This window comes from Trematomus bernacchii, unplaced genomic scaffold (assembly GCF_902827165.1).
Source record: "Trematomus bernacchii unplaced genomic scaffold, fTreBer1.1, whole genome shotgun sequence".
NCBI classification, from domain to species: Eukaryota; Metazoa; Chordata; class Actinopteri; order Perciformes; family Nototheniidae; genus Trematomus; species Trematomus bernacchii.
Genome location: NW_022987714.1, coordinates 7,562,715 through 7,590,633, shown reverse-complemented (window position 1 = coordinate 7,590,633; position 27,919 = coordinate 7,562,715). Strand labels below are relative to the sequence as shown.

At 40.6% G+C, this 27,919-nt stretch overlaps 5 protein-coding genes across 6 annotated transcripts; 3 read left to right on the top strand and 2 right to left on the bottom strand.

Moving 5' to 3' along the window:
• Nucleotides 1–143: 143 nt before the first annotated feature.
• On the top strand, nucleotides 144–8,785 carry unc45a (unc-45 myosin chaperone A). Its single transcript, XM_034141652.1, has 19 exons — nucleotides 144–167; nucleotides 297–492; nucleotides 1,913–2,088; nucleotides 2,206–2,295; nucleotides 2,395–2,562; nucleotides 2,782–2,950; nucleotides 3,093–3,263; nucleotides 3,459–3,630; nucleotides 4,183–4,483; nucleotides 4,576–4,670; nucleotides 4,761–4,902; nucleotides 5,733–5,873; nucleotides 6,023–6,150; nucleotides 6,229–6,295; nucleotides 6,399–6,512; nucleotides 6,599–6,714; nucleotides 7,355–7,472; nucleotides 7,550–7,705; nucleotides 7,819–8,785. The coding sequence occupies exons 1-19, from the start codon at nucleotides 144–146 to the stop codon at nucleotides 8,110–8,112; spliced, it is 2,838 nt and encodes a 945-aa protein (XP_033997543.1). The 3' UTR covers nucleotides 8,113–8,785.
• Nucleotides 8,786–9,577: 792 nt separating this feature from the next.
• Nucleotides 9,578–12,503, top strand: LOC117491598 (RCC1 domain-containing protein 1-like). The gene is made up of 8 exons (XM_034141670.1): nucleotides 9,578–9,841; nucleotides 9,954–10,160; nucleotides 10,687–10,852; nucleotides 10,941–11,062; nucleotides 11,143–11,250; nucleotides 11,803–11,961; nucleotides 12,054–12,083; nucleotides 12,228–12,503. Exons 1-8 carry the CDS (start codon nucleotides 9,631–9,633, stop codon nucleotides 12,383–12,385), a joined length of 1,161 nt encoding a protein of 386 aa, XP_033997561.1. The 5' UTR covers nucleotides 9,578–9,630; the 3' UTR covers nucleotides 12,386–12,503.
• A 21-nt stretch (nucleotides 12,504–12,524) lies between these two features.
• Nucleotides 12,525–14,385, bottom strand: LOC117491603 (calcium and integrin-binding protein 1-like). The gene is made up of 7 exons (XM_034141676.1): nucleotides 14,202–14,385; nucleotides 13,776–13,810; nucleotides 13,564–13,663; nucleotides 13,253–13,406; nucleotides 13,048–13,166; nucleotides 12,842–12,930; nucleotides 12,525–12,741 (listed from the first exon to the last, which is right to left on the bottom strand). Exons 1-7 carry the CDS (start codon nucleotides 14,250–14,252, stop codon nucleotides 12,720–12,722), a joined length of 570 nt encoding a protein of 189 aa, XP_033997567.1. The 5' UTR covers nucleotides 14,253–14,385; the 3' UTR covers nucleotides 12,525–12,719.
• Nucleotides 14,386–14,980: 595 nt separating this feature from the next.
• On the bottom strand, nucleotides 14,981–22,874 carry LOC117491519 (titin-like). The gene is made up of 4 exons (XM_034141535.1): nucleotides 22,810–22,874; nucleotides 22,287–22,401; nucleotides 15,572–21,838; nucleotides 14,981–15,409 (listed from the first exon to the last, which is right to left on the bottom strand). The coding sequence occupies exons 1-4, from the start codon at nucleotides 22,828–22,830 to the stop codon at nucleotides 15,375–15,377; spliced, it is 6,438 nt and encodes a 2,145-aa protein (XP_033997426.1). The 5' UTR covers nucleotides 22,831–22,874; the 3' UTR covers nucleotides 14,981–15,374.
• Nucleotides 22,875–24,385: 1,511 nt separating this feature from the next.
• Nucleotides 24,386–26,632, top strand: gdpgp1 (GDP-D-glucose phosphorylase 1). 2 transcript variants are annotated; one of them, XM_034141672.1, is made up of 2 exons: nucleotides 24,386–24,412; nucleotides 24,991–26,631. In XM_034141672.1, the coding sequence occupies exon 2, from the start codon at nucleotides 24,999–25,001 to the stop codon at nucleotides 26,079–26,081; it is 1,083 nt and encodes a 360-aa protein (XP_033997563.1). In that variant the 5' UTR covers nucleotides 24,386–24,412; nucleotides 24,991–24,998; the 3' UTR covers nucleotides 26,082–26,631. The 2 variants fall into 2 exon arrangements, with proteins under 2 accessions (XP_033997563.1, XP_033997562.1); XM_034141671.1 differs by lacking the exon at nucleotides 24,386–24,412 and adding an exon at nucleotides 24,428–24,499 and having other exon boundaries at nucleotides 24,991–26,632.
• Nucleotides 26,633–27,919: the final 1,287 nt, after the last annotated feature.

Here is a 27,919-nt window from a genome sequence, read left to right as displayed (position 1 = left end):
TCAACGTGCTCCGGAAACCCGGAAGCGTATCAAGATGTAACTTGTTTGACTAAAGTTAGCGTTGTTTGTGACCAAGAAGAGTATTATTAATCTACTTTGTTCATCCCAATAAGTACCTCTATATTGTGTAGTAAGCCCTGAAGATGAGTGGGAGTGAAAAAGAAAAGGTAAGGCAACAGCAGTTAGCTACTTAGCCTTTTTTATAGCTTGGTATATTTGATTCAGTTAACATTTACTCAAAGAATTTCATTCATCCAGAGTCCTTGTTGCCTACCGTTCTTTCTTTTTTTACACAGGAGGACTATGCAGCCCTGAAAGACGAGGGGAACACCCTTTTCAAGGCAGGAGACATGCAGGGCGCTGTCCGCTGTTACACCAAAGCATTAAAGCTGAGTGACAGCAAAGCAGAGAGAGCTGTCCTGCACCGCAACCGCTCTGCCTGCTACCTGAAACAGGAGGAGTACAGCAAGGCAGAGAGTGATGCCTCCAAAGGTGGGATAAATACATTACAGACATGGATATTGTGCATCAAGGACACCATTTAGTTTAAATGTATGGTCACCTAAATACACAATTAAGCCTATTTTTTTGCTCCATAGTTTCTCTTGGAATAAAATCACACTGTACATTTTACATTTATATATTCAGTTTGATATTTAATATTCCATTTGCCACATACTTATGTATCTTTAATACCTTGCTTTATATCTTGTTATTGTTCATTTGTAAATTCAACATGTATATTTCTACTTTCTTGTTTATTTCTTGTCTTTTAATTTGTATTGTACAATGCCATGGCTTTTATGCTGCTGCAACACAAAACATTTCCCAAATTGGGATCAATAAAGTACTATCTTATCTTATCTTATCTCATCTTATCTCTTATATTTTCTTTATTGAAATATATCCATCCAGATGGATTAACTGTGTTACTTTCTGTGGTTTGGGGCTGTAGTTTACCCCAAACCAGGATCCTGACTGAAGTATGGCATTTTAGTTGGCTTAAATGGACATAAGATTACATTCAAAATGATCAATAGCTATAACTATTTTCAAATGTCAGACCCTTGGGGATGTGTTTTACTGAGAAACCCTTTAAATATGCATTCACCCACATACTGTCTTACCTTTTTGATTTGAGAAACCATGTCCAGGTGTTGCAAGTAATATTCAACAATGTTATGGCATGTTTGACTTATGATCTGCAGCCATAGTTTGGCTGATTTGAGATGCGTTACTTTATTGTTGCATTAACTGTTAGATATATGGATGTATGTAAACCACATGTGTCAAACTCAAGGCCCGGGGGCCAAATCAGGCCCTTGGTGGATTTAATTTCGTCCCGCAGGATAATTTTTCATTACTATTAGATCTGGCCCGCCGGTATATTAAATGCACACCTTCACTCAATCCTGAGGGTTTCCTCAGCTCAGAGCCTGAGCCCAAACATTGATGAACTTGCACCCGAGATGAGATGCCAAGTATCTGCTTGAACTAGCATCACAGAGCAGCACACTGAGTTTCAATGGATGTTTCCTTCTGCACTTTCTTTCTTGCGACAACAGGGCATGTTTGTTTTTTTCTTTGAGGGAAATTGTTTTTTTGAAGCTGTTGTTGGCCTGTGGAAAAATGTAATCATACTGTAAGAAATTAAGCTGCAGATAGAGCCATAAGAAATGAATGCAACTGATTATTTAATGTTTAATGTTGTTTTTATAGGCAATAATTTAAGCTTTGTTAGTTCCAGGTGTAATATGTGCAATAAGTTCATTTCAATAAGTTTTGCAATAAACATTGAACCAGTCCGGCCCTCGACTAGTACCCATTTTTTTATTTTGGCCCATTGTGTATTTGAGTTTGACACCCCTGATGTAAACAGTTACACTGAATGTTGGTCTGTCACTCTTTTCAGCGCTCGATACTGACCCAGGTGATGTGAAAGCCAGGTTCAGGAGAGCTCAGGCTTTCCAGAAACTCGTTCGCCTTGACCAAGCGTTTATGGATGCTCAGAGGTGTGCCCAGCTGGAACCCAAAAACAAAGCCTTCCAGGATTTGCTCAGACAGCTAGGAGCACAGATTCAGCAGAAGGTGATGTGTTTTTTTTTTTATAAAGTAAAGAGACAGAGAGGTTTGTCTTCTGTTGTTAACAGTAACCTGAAGAAACGATGACTTATTACGGTATTCTTTTTTAACCTTTTCTTGTAGTCGGTGCAACTGAACTCCACAGATGCTCGTGTGCAGCAGATGTTCTCCCTCCTCTTAGATGCATCTGCAAATGACTCAGATCAACAAAAGGTAAGGGCAACTCGTATGGCTGGAAGAAATTGTTCTAAGCTTCTTTTAATAATGCGCCGTTGTGTTTTGATCTGTGTGTGATTCATTATTCAATTTCAGGCTGCTCAGAATCTAGTGGTGTTATCTCGAGAAGATGCGGGAGCTGAGCAGATCTTCCGGAACGATGGAGTGAAGCTGATCCAGAAACTTCTTCATTCAAAGCAGGAGGATGTGGTCCTTTCTGCCCTGAGGACCCTGGTTGGGTTGTGCACAGGGCATCAGTCCAGAGTAAGTTTGACATTCTTATTCTGTTACGCTCTAATTTAATACTTGGTTCCTTTTTAATATCCATGCATTTCTGTTTCAACTCTGTATGCTGTAGTGCAGCTGTATCAGCAGGTACTGTTCTATCTCGACAGCCCTGTCAGAGACTATAATTACCACAGTTGTAAAGATGGTGAATTGCTTTGCTGCTTTTATCGCTGACATACACTGTTTTGTTCCCAGACAATGGCTATAGTGAATGAGTTGGGAATGGAGCAGCTGTGTGGAGTAATGGGATCAGGAGCCTCCACTGTGTCTCTGGCTGCCTGCCACCTGCTGCAGGTGATGTTTGAGTCTCTGACAGAGGTCATGAAAAGAGAGATCCGAGGGAAGGACGAAGCCATACTTGCTGGTTAGTTTGGACTCTGATCATGAGTATATTGGAAGTTGGCCACACTTGAAAGTTCATCAATAACAATTTTATTATTGTTGTATGTGTTAGAGCTTTCTCTCCTGTGCTTTTAATGATAATTTATTGTGTGATTTTAAAACAGAACCCTCCAAGGAGTTACGCTCAATGCTACGTCACCTCTTGGAAATGATGCCAGCATCTAATGTGTCGGGGACGGGCAGAGACAGCGCCATCAACCTCATGGTCAAACAAGTTCCTCGGAAGTCCTTGAAAAACCCAGATAACTCCCTCACGTTGTGGGTGATAGACCAGGGTATGAAAACACACCTGCATATAATGTAGAATTCACACATTACTATGCCATGATGTATAGAAAAATACATAGATCTTCTTCCAAACATACCTACTAACTATGTGGTATATTAAAGACTATTGCAAACCCATTTCAAACATTTTGCCTCTAATTTGTTTGGATCACTATGTTAATTAACTCCTTGTTTTTCCGCAGGACTGAAGAAAATTCTGGCAGTGGCTGGGACCGTCCCTGAGCTCTCAGAAGGACCACCTCTTACAGAAAACTCCCACATGAGCTGCTCTGTCTTGCTAAGCAAACTCTACGATGACCTAATGAGCGACACAGAGAGGGAGAACTTCAACAAGCTATGTGAAGAATATGTACAGTGAGTTTTCCACCAAAACTGTTACTAATTGCCTCCCTCAACGAGGTATTTTCAGCTAGGTTTATCTGTTTATTCATCTGTCTGTTAGCACACTATTGCAGAATAACTACTTGCCCAGTTTTCATTCAACTTAGTGGAAGTGTGTAGCATAGGTTAAGAGGAAGAACCTATTAAATGTTGGAGCAAATAAGGGTGCAGATACACAAACTAAGTTTCACTTCTGTTAACATTGAGAGATGTGTGCTAGATTCATGTGGTGTAGGAATAATGAGTTTATTACTGGGAACAATTCACACAAAAGCCCTAAAAGTCGGGATGTTGCAAACCAAATCTTTAGTACACATTTTCATGGCTCACCTGAGCAATAAATCGGGCATTGAACACATCTTATTTATAGTGTTCATGTTGTTCAGTGCCATTCTGGTTTCAAATGTTTCTGTTACTTGAGCTGCTTCATATTGCTATGACTTAGGAAAATAAAACTTATTACAGACAATAAGCCCAAAAGGGGGATCTTTCACTTACTTTCTAACCAGAGGTTTTTCTTGGCAGGCAATATTTTAACCAACCTGGTCTGGACGCTAAGCTGCGAGCCATTCAGGCGGTGTCGGTGCTCCTCCAAGGGCCGAGCGAAGTGGGCAACAGAACTCTGGAGATGTCGGGAATGATGGATGCTGTCATCGCTCTGTGTGCGTCCGAAGATGTGACTCACCAGCAGGTAGCCGTGGAGACTGTGATCCATGCTGCAGGCAAAGCCAAGAGAGCCTCCTTCATCACAGCCAACGGGGTGGCACTTCTGAAGGATCTCTACAAGAAGAGCGAGAATGACAGGATACGCGTGAGAGCCCTGGTGGTAAGTGCTTCAACAAAGCAAGTGTATTGAACTGTATTGAACATCTCTATATAAAGATGAGTTGACTGTGGTTTGTGATGGTTATTACACAGGGTTTGTGCAAGCTTGGATCAGCTGGAGGGACAGACTTCAGCATGAAGCAGTTTGCAGAGGGATCCACACTAAAGCTCGCCAAGCAGTGCAGGAAGTATGTTTTTCTGAGTTGAATCTTAAGAAATGTCTGCCTATTCCATGCATACTTTATTTAAGACAATCGTGTTGCTTGAATATTTTCCAGGTGGCTGTGTAATGAGTCTTTGCCCACAACCTCCCGCCGCTGGTCTGTGGAAGGCCTCGCCTACCTCACTTTTGATGCTGATGTGAAGGAGGACTTGGTGGAAGACAAAAATGCTCTCCAGGCCATGTTTGAGCTAGCAAAGGTTTGACTGATCATTATAAAAAATAGTTTTTAATGTTAGTTACACATGGACAATACAGGGCAATTGGCAAGGCAAGGCAAGGCAAGTTTATTTATATAGCACCTTTCAACACAAGGCAATTCAAAGTGCTTTACAATAATGAAAGACCTTAAGAGCATTAAGAAATAGTGCAGCAGAAACAGATAAAATGGCATTTAAAAACACTCATTTAAAGGTGGGGTAGGTAAGTTTGAGAAACCGGCTCGAGATCGCTAGAATTTGAAAATACACAACCGGAGAAAATCTGCCACTTCCTTATAGAGCCCCTCCTCCAACACACACGAACGCGCACATGACCAATGAGGGCACGAGATAAGTTTGTGCACAGATGGAAGGCTGACAGGCAGGTAGGCCATCCAGTTATTTTAGCCGGGCCGGCTAAAATGATTGGTCGTGCTTTTTACAGTACTACGGCTTCCACAGATGACATTTTTGTATGGATTTTTTGTCAAAGCACTTAAGATATGCATTGCTATCGGGATGTTAAGAGCATTCCATGGAATATAACAAAAAGTGTATCTCGAGCCGGTTTCTCAAACTTACCTACCCTACCTTTAAAAGCAAAGATAATAAAAAATGAATACTGAATAACAGTTACAGTGCAGTGTGAGATATGAATATATCACTTAAAAGCAGTGGCAAAAAGAAAATGTTAAGTCAGATTACCCTCAGATGAGGTGGTTTACATGTTTGTAGTATATAAAACCACCACCTTAAGAATACACACTAACTGTTGTTTACTGTTGACTATGATAGCCTTGACAACCTTGTTTTTCTTTGTGTTACTGCAGTCTGAGGATAAGACGGTGCTGTTTGCTGTGGGCTCCACATTAGTGAATTGCACCAACAGCTATGAAGTGGAGAAGCCAGACCCTCAGATGGTGGAGCTGGCCAAGTATGCAAAGCAGCACGTGCCCGAGGTGCATCCCAAGGTACTATTTTTCAAATCTACTTTTTTTAATGTAGAGCTACATTTTCTTCACACAAACATCAGACATTATAACTTCCATATTGCATAGAAGCTCTCCTGTTCTTCTCGGTATTGTTTAGATTGTTTTACATGAGTCTTTCTCTGTGTCAGGATGCAACTTCCTATGTGGAGAAAAGATTGGGGAAGCTGCTGGAGGCCGGTGTGGTGTCTGCGTTGGTGTGTATGGTCAAAAAAGAGAGTCCTGCCCTCACCGAGGCTTGTAGGGAAGGTATCGCTAGGTAAGAAAATGGCAGTAAGTATTTTTCACTCACTGTTGGCTCTGTAGATTTTCTGGTAACACTATTTTGTCACGGCAGGATCTTCTTGGCTTTGGTGGATCGCCAGGAGGACAGAGGCACAGTGGTGGCACAGGGTGGAGGAAAGGTAGAGCACCCTGATAAATATACACTAGTTTAGCCAAAACACTGGTCTGAATACACCTTGCTTTACTGTATATGGTTAATTTATTTTTGATTGTCCTTCATAGGCTCTGATCCCACTGGCATCTGACAACACAGATTTAGGTAAAATCAAAGCAGCCCAAGCGCTGGCAAAAATAACCATCACATCTAACCCAGAGATTGCCTTCCCAGGAGAAAGGGTGAGAATCTCATGCTGTAAAAATTATTTTCAGTTAAAACATTAAGAACTTTTCCTTCTTAATCCTGTCTCATTTTCTTTTCCCAGATCAATGAGATGGTGCGCCCCCTTGTCAGTCTTCTGACTATTGAATGCACCCTGCTGCAGAATTTTGAGGCACTCATGGCTCTCACCAACCTGGCTGGCATCAACGAAAAACTCAGGTTGGCCACTAGGGGGAGTCTCTCCTAAGAAATAGACCGTCAAATATATAACATGAGAGCTTTCAAATAATCAGACACCCACGTTTAGTTGGAGTTTAGCAAATCTTCTTTCCTCAAACAAAGGAACATTATGTCGTACCTGTTGTTACAGATAAATACAAGATTTGTTATGGTTACACATGCAGGATCCTAGTTTTTTCATACCCCAAAGTAAAAATAAACGTGTAAATAGCCATACCAGAGCTGTTTTTAGGACTTAAAGGTAAAAGTAAAATTGCAAGTTTTAAAGTTAAATTGCATTTGAAGATGCAGTATCTCAAGTCTCTGAATGCTGACCTTATAATCTGTGTTGATAGTCTGACAGTGTTTATACAGTTTTTTAATTGTAATGAACTAAGGCCGAATATTTAGTGTACAGAGAGAGAGAGAGAGACAGAGCTATTTAGAAGCTATAACTGCCTGGTGCTCTCTTTATTGTTTTTGGTGTTTATCAGGTCACGCTAAATAAAATAAGATTTGAATAAGATCTGACGTCCTTTCTATATATATATATATATATATATATGAATATCTTGTATTTAAACATAGCTTTTCTGTATCATTATTTGGAGTATCAGATTGTATTTTTGTTATTTCACAGACAAAAGATCATAAAGGAGAAGGCAGTCGCAAAAATTGAAGGCTACATGTTTGAGGAGCACGACCTGGTCCGAGCTGCTGCCACAGAGTGCATGTGTAATCTGGTTTTAAGCACAGAGGTAAGACGCATAATCATATATGATTGTATGTCACAACTAATGTTGAAAAATAGAAGTAAGATTGGGTTTTTCTTCAGGTTCAGAAGCTGTATTTAGCCACAGGGAACGATCGCCTGAAGCTGCTGGTGCTCTACAGCGGGGAGGATGATGAGAGGCTGCGAAAAGCTGCTGCAGGAACTCTGGCCATGCTGACCTCAGAGCAGCCTGAGCTCTGCGCCCGCATCCCTGGAACAGTAAGCACGCAAAGGCAGCAGCTCACTGTCCATCAACTCAGCACTGTGGCATACCGCAATGATGCATTATTCAGCTTTAGCTCACATTTCTTCCTGTTTTCCTCTCTTCTTAGACGACACACTGGCTAGAGATTTTACAGTCACTATTGCTCTGTGAAATATCCGACCTGCGGCACCGTGGAGTGGTCATAGTTCAGAACATCATGCAAGCGGACAAGAGTCTGGCTGAGACCATCATGGAGAGTGAAGCTCTGGAGATTCTCTCTGTCCTGGCGAAAGGAGGAGAGGGCACGTCGAAACCCATTTCTAAGGCAGCTCAGAACTGTTTGGACATCGCCGTGGAGTACAGCATCATCATGTCCAGGGAAGGCAGGGAAAAGGAAAAGGAAAAGGGAACTGAACCATGAGAGCTCAGCTGCAGTATGTGGATGTGCCACCAGGCAATGTTGAAGTGCTGTGAGAATTATGTGGAACCAGCAAAGTCATTTAACTTATGCAGGAAACTTTTGGTCTGGGTGGGTACAAGCAAATCTGGAAATGCTCATGTGTCTTAACTTAACACTGTCCCTAGCATTAAAAAGATGAGAAAAGATAGTTGGTAAGGAAAGCAAGCAGATGCAAACAGAAGTGTTGTACTCTTTCACATTGCGTTGCTTTCACATTGTATTGTTGTCTTAATTATACTGAATGTTCTTGGACCACCACCAAAAGTGTAGGTCGGACCAAGTATGCTCTATACAATCTTTACTAAAGATTGCTATTCTTTGATATTTCCAAAAAAAAATATTTTGATATTATGATTCCCAAAAAACATTATCTTTATCATTTTGTGCACTTTTATATTTAGTGTGAATTAAGTTTCAGCAGCTTTCAGCATTCCCTCACATTTTCTGAAGGAAATGCATTGATTTTATAATTTAACCTAAACACACTAAAAGTTAAACATTTCCTTCACAAATGTGCATTTTGTTTTGATTTATGTTATTGTGTATTATTATCCACACCACATTCCTAGTGCTTTAATTGTATGGTTTGTTTTCTAGTAATGACTGAACACAAAAAATAAAACCTGTATGTGAACTCTCTTGTCATGTCAACTTCAACAATGGTTGCCGCTTATTATATTATCAAGTCATTTTGCATCAGGTTTACTCATAGACCAATTCATTTTCTGTACATGAAAGTTTTTGGAAACACTTGACACATTGCCTTTAATGACACACCAATGTGTGTTATTATATTGTTTTTGCTACGATGTGAAATTGATGTTTCTTAATTGGAGCATTTCAGTTCCTCAGACTTATTTGGGATGTTTGTCACTGTTCGTATTTCCAGAAAATATATAAACAGATGCAACCAAAGAATGGGCAATGCTAACGAATGTTAAATAGGCTACATTATAATTTTGTTGCATGGTAAAGTAATAACATCTTTATAAAAGTTATGTCCCAATCTCAACAAATGAAGCTATGTTTGGATTGATTCAGTGATGCGCCCTTGTCTAAATCCTAAATGTTCAAAAAAACAGAATCATATATGTTTGTAGATATATAGTCAGATGACGAACTCAGTACCACAGTCTCCATCTCAAGGCCTAGCTTTCTTAAAACATTGATGTACTTTAGCTGGATGCCTCATCAATGACGTTCTATTTCACAATCTATCAGTGTTGTGAAATAGATTATATTAGAAAACTATGTTGAAAGAATTGTGAATGGTTTTGTTGCTGTAGCATTTTAACCATGGTGGTCTACCTATACTTTATAATATTCTCAAAAGTGTTATTAAAAGACATGTTGAGGGGGGCTGCGTGAATGCTTGTGCGCATGCGCAGCATACCCGGAGCTACATGCACCTAGGTTTAAACTTTGCAGAAACTGCGTCGCACGTCTTTCCGCAGCGTAAACAGAAGTTACCCGTTTCAAATGCGGTGGTTCGGTTTTGGCTTCAACGCATTTGGCCAGATATATGGACAAGATAAATTATTGGAGGGAGAATGTTTTGAGAATGAACAGGAAGTCAAAGTGAGTAGTCCAACAGAGCTTACTGCTCAGGAGGACAGAAGTGACTGCAGACTGAAGACAGATTGTCAAATCAGAGCAAGCTGGAGTCGAAGAGCATCTTTGTATTTGAATGGTAAGTCTATCAAAAATAAAACAGCTCTTGTTTGACACTCGGAGTGCGTCGATAATATTAATATCACTCTTTATCGAAATACTAATTATCCACCTTGCTCCCTGTTTGTTAGGTGACAGCTGTGTGTGCCTATCAGGTTTCGTCTCCAATGAGTCCTGTGGTAGTCCTGTAAAAGAGAGCCGAGGCTGTAAAGATGCCATCATCAGTGAATCATACCTGACCCTCGCTTTCTCAGACAGACTTGAGTCCTGGGATCTGCAAAAGAAAGAGACGTCTCCATCATGGAGCATGGAAATAAAAACAGACCCAGAGATCTCTGGTAATCTTGACCTCCTTTTGACATCTTCTACAAGTATGATATGTGTTAGAAAAATATCAGTTTCAATATCAGGATACATGTATTATTATCCCTGCAAGAATGGAAGTAATCATTCATGCATTTGGTATGTACAACTAGTTCCCCGAACAGTGTCCTTCATATGCTTATATTATACAAGAGAGGGTGTTACACAGTCACAAGATGCATGAATACCGGTTCAAATCAGTATACAATGTTTTGTTTAGATTATCTAAGGAAGACCCACGTCAGAAATGATCATGCTTGTCATATGTCTATCTCCATAGAGGCTGAATCATCATGTTAAGCGTTGTCACATAGCTATCATATGCCTAAAAGTAAAACAGTGTGTCCTGACACTCTTCTAGGCAATCATACATCCTGTCATGTACACAGCTACAGTTGGGCCTTTGTTATCATGTGCTATTCTAATATTGGAAGAGTACATTCAGTATTTTCCCAACAATATGTTAATTGGCTAAATGGATATCTTTATGCTGCTTTCTAGGAACCCCTCTAAATCTCCCATTGGTTCCTGGGGGATACATAGCCATCAAAACGCCCCTCTACCGCTCCTTATCCCCACACCTGAGAGCCAAGAGTCTGGCCCTGAGCTCGGAGCATGCCATCCTCCTCAGTGCCTCTGGAACTGTGTACACCTGGGGACTTGGCAGGTAGACCTAATGCTTAAACACCTGTCTTTAGTGGGAATCAAAGCAATATTATGCACTCATGCATATCTTGATCTTTTGTGTAATGCAGCCATGGTCAACTGGGGCATGGAGGCCTGACCCCTGAAGAGGAGCCCAGGGCAGTGGAGGCCCTCTGGGGGATGCCCATGAGCTGTGTAGCTACAGGAGGCTGGCACTCTGTCTGTATTAGTGGTGAGTGTTAAACAAAACGTTGCCAGTGAAAATTCTACAAATTGAGGTGGAAAAGGAACTTAAATGACATTGTTCTTCAGATGGGGGAGACCTTTATGTGTGGGGCTGGAATGAAAGTGGACAGCTTGGACTTCCATCACGAGGTCTGAGGAAAGCAACGCAGCAGCAAAGTAGTCAACAACAAGAAGGTAAGAGACTTTTCGCCTCAAAACTCGATCAAACTAGTATTTATTTTTACCGACAGTGCTTTCCATCAACCAAAATACTATTGTGTGCTGAAGATCACTCAACCCAATATGACATTACTCTCAACTGTAACGTTTTTCGTGTGGTATGTATGATAGCTACAATTCTCCACACTTGAATAAGCATTTTCGCAGCATTTATAGAAGATGCTTGCCAAAAGATTTACTCTGAACAACAGGGGGAAATGTTCACTGTTAGGTCTGTGGATTCACTGTCATTATCTATTTTCAAATGTAATTTGGGCACCATAAGCTAAATGCAATCAAGCTGAATCGTACTGTGCTACAGTAAAAAGCTCATAACGCACATTTTCAAACTATTTAAATATATTGATAGTACTTGAAGTATGGGAAATTCTTTCATTATCTATGTTTATAATTTAACCATCCCCTGAACTGTAATGCAATCTCACCAGGCATGCTGCTTTTAGTCACCACTCAAAGTTGTAACTTAGAAGAAAATAGCATTACTGCAACATTTACTGTGCTGAACAGAATCACCATGCACGTCTACTGCTGAAGAGCCACAAGAGGGAGAGACACATGAAGAGGTATTCATATCAATCCAGGCTTTCCCGGCTCTGCTGGATATCACTCCATCGTGTGAAGTCAGCACAGTCAGCTGTGGCTGCCGACACACAGCTGCAGTAACAAGTAAGAAACCACTTACAACACTTGACAATGGTTGTATAATGATGCTTTTCATTGGCAGATCAGTCACTGTCCTATTTATGTTCTAATTCCAGCCACAGGTGACCTCTACACTTGGGGCTGGGGTAAGTTTGAATTTAGAGCTAACTGCCTAAACAGATTTTGTTTTATCTTTAGCATGCTCCCTGTACCAATATAATTCATCATTATGCTTTAAGCACAACTTAAGCTAATACACATACTCTGTCTATCTCTCTATTACCATTTAGGTGACTATGGCCAACTAGGACACCAGACTTTGATCAGTTCAGATGAGCCTCAGCGTGTGGAGTTGTTTAAGGAGCAGCAGATGCGTGTGGTTGACGTAGTGTGTGGTGCGTGGAATACCTTTGCTTCTGTCGTCAAGGAGGAAGTAGCTGGCCCTTAAAGTAATATGGAATTCCCTTGATAAATGTGGACATTGGACTTTGGACAACATACCAGGAAGTGTTACTTATAGCAACAAATACAAGAGTTTGAATTAAATGTATTTTGTATAATATAAAACAAACATTGTGAATAAGGTCTTCTTGAAAATATTTTTTATTTTCTTTATAGAAATAAAAAAATCACAGGTTTTTACATTTTACAAATGATCCATAAAATAGTTACGGCAATAAAATACAGTATAATTTAAGGCAAATATCTAAAAGTGTTCTAATTGTAAATGAAACACCATATGAGAGTTAAAGGGTGATCCATTGCCACAGCCCATGAGGTCTTCACAGCACAATCTTGAAAGAACTGTGGAGAAATATAACAGAAGCAGTTAATTATGAACAACATTGCTTTTAGTAAACTATATATCTATCTATCTATATATCATCATTTGATTTTTAGTCACCTGACAAAATCTGGAGATCTTGAAATGACATGCTGAAACTCTGAGAGGTTCACAGTCCCATCCTTGTCAATATCTGACTCTTCCAGAATCTGTAAAACAAACCAAGGGAACAACTGTTACTCTGACACGTAGGTGTACAGAGCTGTTTGAACCATGTAGTGTGCCTTTCTACATATTTAAAAAGGAAGAAGCCCCAGTGAACTCACATTGTTAATGAGCTGTCTCATTTCTTCAGGAGTAAGCCTTGTGTCGTCTGTCTCACCGGTGAGGCAGTTTACCAACTTCTCCAGATCGCCACAATCAAGAGTTCCATCATCGTCAAAGTCTGAAAATACAAATATGCTTGTTACACAGATTGATGAATTACACGTTTAATTAGTAACCAGCTCATATTTGCATCCACTTATTTACCAAATATACGGAATGCATAGTGGGATTTGATTTCCAGAGTAGCAGAGTCACTGAAGGCACTTAGGAGATCCAGGAAGTCCTCAAATGTGAGGCCTCCATCTTTGTATTCAGATGTTGAGAATACATCGCAGATTCTTTTCCTGAAAGGGTTGGACTGTAAGAGGGACAAGTACAAGGGTCAGTGCAGTTTATCATTACTTCTACAAGAACACACAAAGCACAAGACACTCCTAGTCATGTTATGCATATGACCACTAAGCAGTCAACATAACACCATATCTCTCCTATTTTACTTTCCAATAGCTTTTCACCTTGAGCTCTGGCAGAGTGAGAATCCTATCCATTGGCACTCTGGTATTTGGAAGGTCCTTTTCATCTTTAGTGAGCAGTTCAGTGAATCTCTTGTGGGCACTAAACAAATTAATAAAAAAAGACATACGCATGGATCACAATAAACATTGAAACATTGATTCCTATGCTTTATAAAACAACATATTTGTTATGTGGCATGCAGCTCACTTACAGAAGAATTTCCTGTTTTGTCAAGAAAGTCAGCTCCTAAAAGTACAAATGAGTATTATTAAAATGACAAGTCGCAGAATACATAAAGCAATACTTCATTCATTTTAAAGTCTGACTTTTCTATAATAGGTACATCAATGGTCTGAGTTGTTATATTGGCAACAATAATAGCGATATAAGCGTGATGAATAGTGGTATTTCAATAAAGCTACCCCTAGCGTTATGCTAGGGGGTTTAACTAACTTTACGTTATAGACAGCAAGATAATCATACTTGTTTGATACAAATGCTGTAACAGTTTTAAGTTGCCTTTAAACGTTAGGCTAAAATAACTTCTATGTTACGATATCCTCGTTTATAAAATACAACTTTTCAACTTTAGCCACTCGGTTAACAATGTCGATATAATATGTACTTCGGCACTTACTTGATATTCTGAGAGCATATCCTTCCCAAGTTGACTTGCAGTAGTTCCCATTTCGGATAATTCAGGTCGCAAATGTACTTTTTGTTGTTGTGAAGAGTTACGCAGCGAACAACAAGTTACTCTTTACATCGCCTACTTCCGGGTATCAAGTAGAACGTCCCCTTTCCTGTATTTGGCTACGTAACGGTTTCCATAGTGGCGTACATGCAAACAGCTTCCTTTATAATATTCTTTCAGGACAAATGGCGAGGGCTGGTAACTTGTGGGTGTTACTTATGAAGTTATAAAAAAATGTCCTCTTACTTTATTTTGACACAGTTCATTGTGAATAAAACAAAACCCTGACTCTAGTCTGAGTGACACTGAATTACTTTGGAAATTCCTACTTTTTAATTCTAACAACTGGGAAACCTGCAGACTTGTTGATATTCTACCATTCCAATCTTCGTGTCTTCATACAGTACATCGATGACATTTATTATATTACTAATAATGTTTTAATGTAAGATGTACATCTTTTTGCAATGATTTTTTTTGCAGTATATCACTGGGTCCTACTCTCTAGAATCTTTTTGCTAAGTACGTTGGTATAGAATGAGGTATTTTGGGTGGATTTTTGCTTTTAACAATGAAAGACATGCAACAAAAGAGTAAATTGCCACAATCCCATTTTACATTTGAGCCAATATAACACAATATATAAAAGGTTCCAGCATAAGTATATTGCATCAAAATTTCACAAAAAATGTTTTTTTTATTTTTTATATGTCTTGCTTATATTCTTTGCATTGTTATGTCAGCCAGTGTTCATCATTTGTAACTACCCAAAAGTCGAAAGTAAAACTTCTTTATTTTTATTATAGATCTGCAACAAACCACATCATTTTGTGTTGTTATCATTGTCTTATATCCATAAGCAAACAAAATCAGGACATTGATGCATTTCTTTCTATAAAATCCATCATCATGAAAGCATATTAGAGAAAAAACTATTAAAAAAAGATAGGCCCAAGTATATCTACAAAACTGCAACCTCTGGTAATGCATTAGTTCACAGAGCATTCACTAACTGTTTTTTCTGATCAGCACTTCATACAGATGGGATATACAGTAGACGAGGATCTTGACAGGAACATCAGGAGATGGTACATTCATTACTGGGAAGAAGACACTCTAAGCCCCTGGATTTGTCTCCCAATCGGTTGTATCTGAAAAATAAAAATGTTGTAATTTTGCACAAAGTAGAATAATGTGCAACAAAAGTGCTTAATACATTTCATTGTTCTGTAAAATATTTCACATCCTACTTAGGCTTCTTTATATTTCTACCAAATACAACAACTCATGTGTTATTTATTCACAGACTGTACCTATCATTTTTGTTCCCTCCTTGGTCTCAGCTGGAACACCGATCCCATACTCATTTTCAGCGGTGACTCTGAAGAAGTAGATTCCTCCCTCTTCCAGGTCAGACAACTTGTAGAACAGTCGACGGCATTTGTCAGTGAGTCTTGTCCACCCTTTCCTGCTGATGTCCCGTATATCTACAAGGTAGTTATTGACAGGGGCTCCTCCCTCATTCTCAGGGATGTCCCAGGTAACAGTGGCAGAATTATTGGTCACGTCTTTAACTGCTACATTACTTGGCGGTCCAGGCGAGTCCAAAACTCTCACATTCAGCGTCAAAGAGGCAGATCCAGCAACGTTTTGCAGTCTGACTATGTATTTTCCGGAGTCATCGCGTGTTGCTCTTTCCACTGTGATAGAGCTGATTGAGCTGCTGGTGTTGATCATTCCTCTGATTCTCAGATCAATATCTGCTTTGTCCCATGTCACACGAGGAACAGGCTTGCCTGTGAAAGGCACAGTCAAAGTGAAGGTGCCTCCAACTTTAACAATCAGGGGTTTCCTAATATCAGTGCCAACATCAAATCTGGGCTCCTCCTCTCTCTCCATGGCTACTTCAGGATCTGTTTCAGGACTGGGTTCGCTGATGCCAATCTTATTTATCGAACTGACATAAAAAACATATTCAGTCCCTGAAGTGAGCCCAGTTACTGTAAACTCTGTTGTATCTGTGTTATGAACACCAACAGTCCAGTCTTCTTCTCCCGATTTTCTGAATTCAACTTTATACCCTGTTACAGCTGATCCACCATCAAACAGCGGCTTGTTCCATGACAGAGTGATGGAGGCCCTGGATGAATCAATTATGGTGGGTTTCGTAGGAGGAGATGGGAGAAACTTTGGATCTTCTGCCATAGTTAGCGGGCATGGGAGACTGGGTTCACTTAGCCCAGCAACATTCTCAGCAAAGACTCTAAATTCATACTCGCATCCTTCATGCAGCCCGGGGGCTTTGACTCGTAGGTCATAGACAGGCTTCTTGTTAACACGCACCCAACGGACACCTTGCTTTTCCCTCTTCTCAATAATGTAACCACTGATGCGACTACCACCATCAGAGGTAGGTCTCTTCCAGCAGATAGTCATAACTTCACTGGTTGCACTTGTTACCTCAACATCAGTCGGAGCAGACGGGATAGTAAAGGGATCCATTGCCTTGATCGGCTCACTTTCCAAAATCTCACCTTCTCCATATTTGTTCACTGCTCTCACCCTAAATAGGTATTCATTTCCCTTGAGTAGCTTGGTTATTTTGCACGTAGTTGCCATCAATTCACCATACATTAAGGTCCAGGCAACTCGGCTTGTTTCACACTTTTCAACCATATAGTGCATGATCTCAGCACCGCCAGTCTCTTGAGGGGGTCCCCACGACAGGGTGCATTTCTCTGCTGAGAGTGCAGACACTTCTAGAGGTCCAGCAGGTGGGCCGGGTCTGTCCAGGACCTTGCAGGTGATAGACCTAGATGTAGTACCACCCGTACTCTGTAGGGTCAGAATATACTGTCCGGAGTCTTTCCTAGCGCTTTCTCTGATAAGTAGAGAGGTATGCATCTTTGTTGCAGTTATCTCAACCCGTCCCTTGGTGCCAATATTTAGACCATTCTTCGACCAAAACACTGTAGGGTTGGGTCGGCCAGAGATGTCAGCATCTATTCTTAGGAGGTCTCCTGCTTTGAAAACCATCACCTGTCTAAATTTGTCCTCCAGTATAATTTTGGGTGGCTCCACATCATGCTGTACTGTAACTGGCCCCGTGGTTTCAGAGGGCGAACTAAAGAGATCAGCTGAATTCTTTGCAATCACACGAAAATCATACTCTTCACCCTCTGTGAGGCCAGTCACTTCCAAGAAGGTGTCCTGTAAGTTGGTGAAGTTGCATTTAAGCCAGCAATTTTCAGGCAGCTCTTTACGCTCAACAATATACCCAGTTATTTTTGCCCCACCATCATATTCTGGTTTTTCCCAGGACAGGGAAACTGAGCTGTCTGTTATATTGGTAACTGTGAGGTTGTTTGGGGGATCACACTGGTCTCTTGCTGCTGCAGGCTCAGATGCCTTACTGCATGGTCCAACACCAGCCATGTTTTCAGCACAGACCCGGAACTCATATATCAGCCCTTCTTCAACACTTGTTACCTTGAACTGGTTCTCACTCACTGGGTTGCGGTTTAACTTTGTCCACAAAATACTGCTGTGATCCTTGCATTCAATATGATAACCAATTATAGGGCTGCCACCATCACTCTCTGGCTTGCTCCATGCAACCACCATGACAGACTTTGAGGCACTAACAACATGGAGATTGGTTGGTGGACTGGGGGGCTTAAAGGGATACTGGGCAACCACATGTTCAGACTCAACAAATTGGCTTTTACCATAACGATTCTCTGCAGCAATACGAAATTGATATTCAGCTCCCTGGGTCAGACGGGATATCTTGACTGATGTTCTGGCAACCGTGGCTGACACAGTTTGCCATATTGTACTGCCTGTATCTCTTTTCTCAACAACATAATTACTGATCTGACACCCACCAGTATAATGTGGGGGCTGCCAAGACAAAGACATAAAGTCAGCACTCACTTCATCCAAACTGAGATCACTTGGTGGTCCAGGTCTTTCATAAACATTAACAGAGATTTCAGCAGATGTAGTTCCTGTCGAGTTGGTAAGGGTCACCTCATACATGCCAACGTCTATTTTGGTTGCATCTTTGATAATGATCTGCGATGATGTGTCAGATGTGTGCACATTTACCCTGCTTGTCTCTTTCAGCAAGTTGCCATCCTTCTTCCATGTGACTGTTGGTGTTGGTACACCCTTGAATGGAACGTCTATCTTTAAGTCACTTCCTGCCTTCACACTAAATGTGTTGGACAGCAAATTAATAATGGGCCCAGCACTAGTGTCCTTTACTGTTACAGGTGCCATGAGGGACTTTGGTTCACTTTTTCCTTTGTCGTTCACAGCGCTTACTCTGAAGAAATACTCCTTTTCTTTTGCCAGCCCATTAATAGTTGCTTCAAGTGATTTACTCTCTGAGCACATTGTCCATGCTTCTTCTCCCTTGGCCTGCATTTCTACAATATAACGTGTGATTTTGCTTCCTCCATCATGGTCAGGCTTCTCCCAAGAGAGTCTTGCACTATTAGAAGTAACATCACTGAGTGTGATTTTACCAGGAGGCAGAGGAGCCTCAGACACTTTAACAGCGTCAGTGGTTACTGCTGGCAGTCCAGTGCCAAATTCATTCACAGCCAGAACACGAAAACTGTAGAAACTTCCTTCTTGGAGATTGTCAATCCTGTATGAGTTTCTTACACAGTTGCTACATACGCTTGTGAATGCCTTTCTAGCGTCTTCTCGCTTTTCTACGATATAGTGTGAAATCTTTGCTCCTCCGTCAATGAGAGGTGCCTCCCAGGAGATGGACACAGAGTCCCTCTTTATATCCTTGACCTCTACGTTTGTTGGTGCACTGGGGGAGTCCAATACTCTGACATTAATGAATGCTGATTTAAGGCCATTGCAGTTCTCAGCAGTCAACCCATATTTTCCTGTGTCATTTCTATTGACATTCTCGATCACTAACTCTGTGTAGGAGCTTTTTACCTCAATTTGAGCGCGTTCACTGAGAGGGCCACCATCCTTTGACCATTTAACTTCAGGCTCTGGCCTGCCTCTGATGGTGACAAGGAGTCTTAATGTGGAACAGGCTCGAACACCGACAATCTTCCTCAAGGTTGCATCCAACTCAATCTCAGGTGCCTCCGGTTTTTCAGCAGCTACCACTGACTGAGGTAGATCCACATGCTCTCCAACACCAGCAACATTCATCGCACGTATACGAAAATTGTACTCTGCATTTTCTCTTAGTCTCTCCACGGTGTAGTTTGTGTCCTTTACACCTGTGCTCGGAGTACATGCAATCCACTCATCTTCTGATGCTTCTTTCATCTCAACTACAAAGCCACTGGTGGCTGCTCCACCATCATAGATAGGCCTTGACCAAGTCAGAGACACAGTACTGCAGGAATAGTCTATCACTTTTGGGTTGGTAGGGGGTCCAGGTGGGTAAGTTGCTTCACATACTTTGATGTACTCACTTTGCTCACTGGGTGCACCAACACCAGCAGCATTCTCTGCAAATACTCTAAACTGATAGTAATGTCCCTCAGCCAGTGCTGTGCATCGAAAACGCAAGTCATTTAGTCGTCTCTTGTTGCATTTGGTCCATCTGACTCCCTCTTTGTCACATTTCTCCAAGATGTAGCCCTCAATTTCTGAGCCTCCATCATTCTCAGGCCTTTCCCATGAGAGCACTATGGAGTCACCAGTCACAGTGCTGGCTGAAGGGGTAGAAGGTGCGCTGGGTGGTGTAAATGGATTTTGTGCAATGAAGGGTTCTGATTCCAGAAATTCACCAACACCGAACTTATTCACAGCAGCAATTCTTAATATATACTCTTTACCAGGCACCAGTTTTGTCACTTTGTAACTGACAGCTTCAACGTGATGCTCAACCCCTGTCCAAGTAACACGGTTGGTCTCCCTTTTTTCAATGATGTAGTGGGAAACAGTGGCACCACCATCATTTAAAGGGGGGTTCCAGTGAAGATTACACTTCTCTGCACTGACAACTTTCACCTTCAGTGGTCCGTCTGGAGGACCAGATCTATCCAGGACCTTGACAACAACACGGGTAGATGTAGTTCCACCCATGTTTCTGAGGCTCAAGACAAACTGTCCCCCGTCCACTCGTGCACAATTCCTGACGGTCAAAGTTGTGTGAGTGAGGGTGTTTTTTACCTCCATTCTCTGTGTAGCTTTGTCAATTTCTTTTCCATCCTTGAGCCAACATACTTCAGGGAGGGGCTTTCCAAAGTAATCAGCATCAATAACAAATGTCTCACCAGCCTGAACAACAGTAGTACTCTTGAACTTGGGATCCAAAAGCACTGTGGGTCCTTCAATAACATCCTGAGCGATGATGTTTACATTTTCTGAAGGTGTGCTCCAAACACCAGCACCATTCTTAGCAGTCACTCTAAACTCATAACTTTGACCTCCTGTCAGACCTGTGACTGTGAACTGATTCTCAATAACACTGGTGTAGTTTGCCTTCATCCATCTGCCATCTGGTAGCTCCCTCTTTTCAACAACATAGCCTGTAATTGCGCTTCCACCGTCAAACTTCGGTTTTTCCCACTGCAGTGTGATGTTCTCTCTTGTTATGACAACAGCTTCAGGTTTACCAGGTGGATCACACGGATCTCTTGCCACATAGCATTCAGATATTTTACTAGATGGGCTAAGTCCAGCAATATTCTCCGCAAAGACCCTAAATTCATACTCAATGCCTTCCTCCAGTCCATTTGTTTTGAAGCGAGCATCAGGTATAACAAGTTTGTTCAGCTTGGTCCATAAAATGCTGTTCTTCTCTTTGCGTTCAAGGTGATAGCCGATGAGTGGGCTGCCTCCATCTTTGGCTGGAGGCTCCCATTCAACCACCATGCTGTACTTTGCCACTGTGGACACAGAGGGGGTGCCAGGCTCAGTGGGCACACTAAAAGGATACTGTGCCATTACAATAGGAGAGGTGATTGCAGTGCTCTTTCCATATCTATTTTCTGCAAACACTCTGAATTGGTATTCATTTCCTGTCTTCAGTTTTGTTACTTTGATTGTGGTTCTTACTGTTGTTGCTGACACAGTCTGCCATTCTGTACTTAGAGTGTCACGTTTCTCTACTACATAGTTGTCTAGCTGACACCCTCCTGTGTACTCTGGTGGCTCCCAGGAGATGACAACGTAGTCAGAACTGATCTCATCAATTCTCAAAGGCCCTGTAGGTGGATCTGGCTTTTCTAGAACAACCACAGTGATTTCTCCTGTACATTTTCCAGCACTGTTGTTTGCAATGATAGAGTAGTGACCAAAGTGCTCCCTGGCAGCATGTCTGATATGAAGAATTGTTAATGATGACATATTCGTAACCTCTAGTCTTGATGTCTCCTTGACGGCCTGACCATCTCTTTTCCATTCAATTTGTGGTGCAGGGTGCCCAACCACTGGGATCTCTACCTTCAGATCTTGACCATTCTTGACAGTAAATGTGCTATATGTTATCTGGAGGTTTGGCTTAATGGCATTTTCCTTATCTGTGTCAGGGCCAGTCTGGACATCGGGATTGTTTTCTCCACTCTCTGCAGAAGTGGCCCCATGACCTGGTGTAAGAGGATAAAAGCGTGAAATTATTACATTAATTGGGATTACTTTGCGGAGTCGGGCTGATTTTACAAAATGAATATTGTGCTTGATAAACCAAATACATATTTTACTTAAATTAATTTGAATAAAAACGTTTATCTGATCAGTGAACACATGTTAAAGGATGGAAAACATTTCAGAACTTTGAAATGTGACTCGTTCAAAACATTGCGAGATATTAAGCCACAAAAACATAAGTGCGTGTTTGAACTAAGATTGTGTTGTTACGCTTTAAATGAGTCTCGTATTTGTTTCACAATATGGTTTATTGCATATATATCTAATTGTGATTCATTTAAACATGATTAAATTGAAAATTGGGAGAAGGGAAGTATTAATAGTCACTATCTAGAGAATATGCGGTGTATTAATGGATTAATTACAAATTGGATTAATGCAGCATACCTTGGACAATGACTGTTAGGGGTGACTGTGAATCATCTTCTGTGTGCCCTCCATCAGCATTTGGTGTCATATTTATATTTAGATTGGGAGCTTTATCTTCTGCGTTCTTTTCCACCTACAAAAGAAAGTGGTTCAAAACTGTCAGAGAAAATGAAATGAAAGACCAGCTAAAACAATCAGGGCAAAACTAACAAACTAGCATTAGGCTATCATAGTGAGAGTGATGTGTTGGTAACAGAAACTGTTGATGGTGTTAAAAATAACTAGAAGCATGGCGGACCAGACTGCCATCTGTTCCTCTAAACAGATACAACTCTATTATTGTCCAACTCTTGAAGCTCTAAAAAGGTTAAAGCCATTTCAACGTAGAAAAGAAACCCCATAATCAATATTTCAAATAATTAATCAAAGTGTAATTTGTTAACTGCCCACAACTATTTTGTAACTATATGTTTAAATAACTTTTAAGAAATCATTGCAGTTTTACATATACTAACCAGGCATCAAACACAACTGTACCTACTTTGTTGTTGCTGTCTTCCATAGTTTTTCACAGCTAGTTCAGTAGGTAGTTTAGATGAGACGCACCGTCTGTGATGAGCCCCAAAACTCTGTGGTACACATTCACAACTCTGCCAATCACTGCCTGCTTTATCTCCTAAAGCATGCAGAGACAAAAATAACCGTGATGGCTCATTGGCCAGCTGCTCATTCTTTCAGAGTGAGTTGAGCCTCCACGGATCAACAAGGAAAAACTGGACAGTTGCTCAGCAGTAAAATATTGCTCACATTCTTTTCCAATACAATACGGCAAGCTTATACAATACGGCAAGATATCCAAACGATAAGCTTATCGTTTGGATATCCTCTGAACAGCTTTATGTGTGTGTGATTATTGGGGGTGGGGTGGGTTGTATGTGAGCACTTATTAGGGGGAACAAGGTTATTTTGAAACAAATAGTTAGGAGGAATTTCATTTTATGCCCAATTACTATTAATAGAGGCAAATATTGTACTTTGTACATGGCTTTACCTCACATTTCATTTCATTTCAAACCTTTATTTATCCAGGTTGTATCCCATTGAGATAATTGATCTCTTTTTCAAGGGAGACCTGCTCAAGTAGGTTCCACATGAAACATTAAAAACATAAACAGAACAACAAAAAGGACATCATACAGCATCATTACAGGGATTACAATTTACATAACTATCCACATGAACAGGTACCAACAGCTTCTGATTGAGTAGCATCCAACCGTGCTTTAAAAACATTTAGTGGCACCAGATTGCTCAGTTTCCATTTCATTTGCAGACTATTCCAGGACAGTGGAGCTGCGCATCTAAATGCTATCTTCCCTAAGACAGTCCTAGCAGTTGGCACATTTAATAAAACCACAGCATGCGATCTCCGGCAGTAGCCACTTACAATTCGCCGTGAGATCAGGGAGCAGATGTAGGATGGAAGTTTCCCTAACATGGCTTTATATATAAAAATGTACCAGTGACTGAGCCTCCGTACAGTTAGCGACATAACATACATAACATTAGGCAAATATTTACATCAAAATGCATCAATAATAATATTCCAGTATATAATGTGTTAACTCTGAAAGCAAATTATTTTACCTTTGATGCTTTGATTACATTTTGTTGATGACAATTCTGTACTTAAGTGAATGCAGGACTTTTCGTTTGAGTCTGCTTATTGTGACCACAACAAAATATTCAAATAATGTAGGCTAGCCTAAATTATTTGAATATTTGTTTCACTACTGGGTGAATTTTAGATTTATCATGTGCTTATATTAGTATAATTTTCGTGTAATACGCAGCGATCTGTTTTTGGAAATATGTATAGGATGTAACGTTGTTTTTTTGTCAAGTTGTCCTCCTTTCAACTTAAAACCGGTAGGCTGCTATAACTGCTATCATTACCGTATTAAAATGTAAATGTAAAAAATATTAAACTCAATTATTTACTCAATCTGATGTCGAAATTGATGTACACATTTATTAAAGGGGTAACAAAGATTTTCCAAATAAATACTTTTATAGAAACATTTATTGTGAAAAATTGAACCGGAAATTCACGAATAAACACCACAGAAGAAGAACACGTGTAGGTAAGGAAGCGAATACATCCATTCATATCATACACATGTACGATGAAATGTCTTTGGACCCATTAGTATACAACATATCACACAAAGGTATATAAAAAAGCTTTAAACTGGTCGAACTGCAAAAAAACTAGGATCCAGCGGCCAGGCCGGTCGCTCCTCCACAGAGTGTCACTAACTAACTAACTGTTAGGGACCATCTATACATTCCCGTTAGAGTTACACAAAACCAGTGTGTTATCCTCAATACCTTCGTGCTAATTTGCCCATTGGCTATACGTGGAACTTATACTTAAATAAATATAATTAATGTGTCATTGCAAACGTTTTGCTTACGTATGTGTTATGAATTGATTTACCAAAAATAGATTGTTTCCAAATCCATACCAAATAGTTTAACTACAATGCAGTATGATAGTGCTACTCTATGCAGAGTGATTGATAATCATAACTCGCTGCTATGATCACAAGCTGGCTATCACCTGGCTCTATGTCTGACTACAGCAGAATGATACAGTAACCTACCATAGTGAACCTTATTGTCAAATGTAACGCCTCTCTGCCTCACTATTCCCCTGCAGATCTAACCATGACGCTCCAGTTTGTGTATAACGGCCAGGACTTTGTCACAGAGGCCCAGCGGAGCAGTGGAAATGGACTTGCACCAGAGCCATCACATTTTGACCTGACCATCCAAGCCGGCTGGTCAGACAGGATGAACAGGGGGCTCTTCCGCTACCATCTGGATGACTTACAAACGCGTATCATTCCGGGCCCACATGGCTATGTGGCCCAGCTGAATATTCAAAGAGGATTACAAAGAAGAAAGCCTCAGGAAATACTGAGCATTAAGCAGGAGTTCAATGCCAATCAGTTTAATTTTAACAAAATCGATCCAGAAGAAGTCATATTTGAGATGACAAAGGTTGTTGAGGGAAGAAAGGAAAAGGGACAGTTGCATGAACGTTGGAGAGTGGTGGTGCTGGTCAATGTCAGCCCTTTGGAGTTTGGACATTGTCTCTTTGTTCAAGAACCTTCATGCTGTTTACCGCAGGTCCTGACAAGCTTCTCCATCCAGGTTGGTATTGAATCTGTGCTCCTGAGCTCCGATCCTGGCTTCCGTGTGGGGTTCAATAGTCTTGGAGCATTTGCCTCTGTCAATCATTTACATCTACATGGGTACTACCTGCACCATGAGCTCCAGATAGAATCTGTGCCTGTCAAGCCGCTAGTTCCTGAAAAGGGATTTTATCGCTTGTTGGACTTTCCTGCAGGCTTTTTGTTTTACACAGAATCAGAGTGTGTGGTGAAAGTTGCCAGAGCCATCTGTCAGGTCACAGACTTTCTTGTGGAAAGTAATACTGCGCACAACCTGTTCTTGACTCGCGGGAGTCCGCCCTCTGATCAGATACAGGATGAAAAGGATCACTGCTCAAGAAAAGGTGTTCGCATCGCTGTATGGCCCAGAACATCGTGCTTCGGTGCAAAGGACGAGTCTGCCTTCAACGTTGCTCTCTGTGAGCTGGCAGGGCATTTACCATTCAAGAACAAGAAGGACTATGAGCTCTCTACTGAGAAAGATGTCAAGGATGTCATAGAGAGGTATCTTCTGCCTGAAGCGGAGTTTCACAAGTTAGAACAGCACCTCACTCACCATCTGACGGATTTATAATGCATGAACATTAAATGATCAGCACACATTCCTCAGATGTCCTGACATGTGTTTAGGTTTTGTGGTGAAATGTCTTTACGATGCCGAATCTCCTTTCCTGCATTTGTCCCGTGCACAAAAGACCTTCTTACACAATTATATTATCAGTAAGAGAATGTCAAATTGAGTAATTGATGTGTTGTTTTAAAACTTCAAATAAAATTCAGAAAGCATTTTATCTTAAAATATAAAATTCGTTTTTTAGTATTTATTTTTGGGTTTTGGCTTGTCAAAATAGAAAGACAGGTGCTGTTCATGAATGAAATAAAAGGAATATGGAGGTACATCTTTTTGAAGCATTGATTGAGATATCAGTCTAAATCAGTGGTCATTCAAGGAAAACGTGTTCAATGTGATGCTTGAAGGATCTTCTATTGTAGCAGAGGGAAACAGTCGAGTGTGTTTATTCAACAGAAGAGTTGTGGAAACTGTAAGTCACTGATGACGCTGACAAGTGTTTGTAATATTGAGCAAGAGTTATTTGACTGAAAGAGAGAAGCTTCTCTTATGTCTGGTTACACCTTAATATATTTCTTTGTACAATATATGTTCCTCTTTATTTGCAAATGTGCAATATCCGGAAACTTTATAACTTTAAGATATACAGTACATGTTTATTCTTACTTATTTGTATTGCTGTTTGGTACGTGTGACACCTTTTTAGGACTGCCACTTAATTGAATTGTGCTTTCTGCAATGATGGTAATGGAGTTTTATTCTCTTCTCAATTGTTACTGAGATAAGTAACAACCTCACTTCTCATGCTATGACCAGGGAATAGGACTGCTGCCTACAAACCAGGCCTGTTAAGACTGCATCACGTTATTTACTGCATCTGCCTCATGGGAATTCAGTGGTAGCTCCTGTTGTGATGTGTTAGCGTAGTAGTCACCACCTTTCTTAACTATTCATAGTAACTTCCTGCTTCACACATTTTCAGTATGTCTCAGTAGCCCAAAGGTTAGATAAGTGAAGCTGTCATGGATTTTGATCACTTGGTTTACAGGGAGCAGGGAAATAAAAGATAAAAAAGCCTTAGTCTGACATAGCTAAAACATGCTGCACAGATGTATACAGCTTTATATGTTTAACCTACAGGCAACAGTTAATCACACGTCTTTCCTTTATTCTAAAGAATATCGAAGTTACAAAAGCTGTTTCAAAAAGCCAGGAGTTTCAGGATCAAGAAGGATCAATGCTGCACTTCATCCCTGAAGAGAACATCATCTGCCAGGATAACAGCACCAAGGTAGCAGTGCTAAACCGAGCAGTAAGATCAATGAGCATGGATAAGTGCTCGTTCGTTTTAATGAGGTTATTCGTTGGTGAGCACACAACCAGTGCATTGATCTATAGGTTTAGCTGCTGACACGCTCATTTTTTCCTCGTGAAGTAATGGTTCGCAGAGTCATTTTCTTTTGCAGTTATTTTTTACTGACATGATGAGGAACCAAACATACCGTGACCAGGAAATCTGACCGGAAATGTTGAACATAGGTTTTGCAGCAACAAAAGCTGAAGCTGTATTCAGGACTATATATCAATGTTTGTTTAGCAAAGAATAGATTATTATAACGTTAGTTGTGTCTTCACACTTATGAATTGATCATGCAAAAATAGGGGGAGAAATAGCTGTTATGTCAAAAATGGTATTACATTTCCCAATATTAAAAGCCTATAAAACCTTGTGGATAGCCACTACTTAAAAAGAAAAATCTCGACCCCTCCATTCTCGCAAATTTTAGGCCCATCTCCCAGCTACCTTTTTTATCAAAAGCCCTGGAGCGAGTAGTCTACGC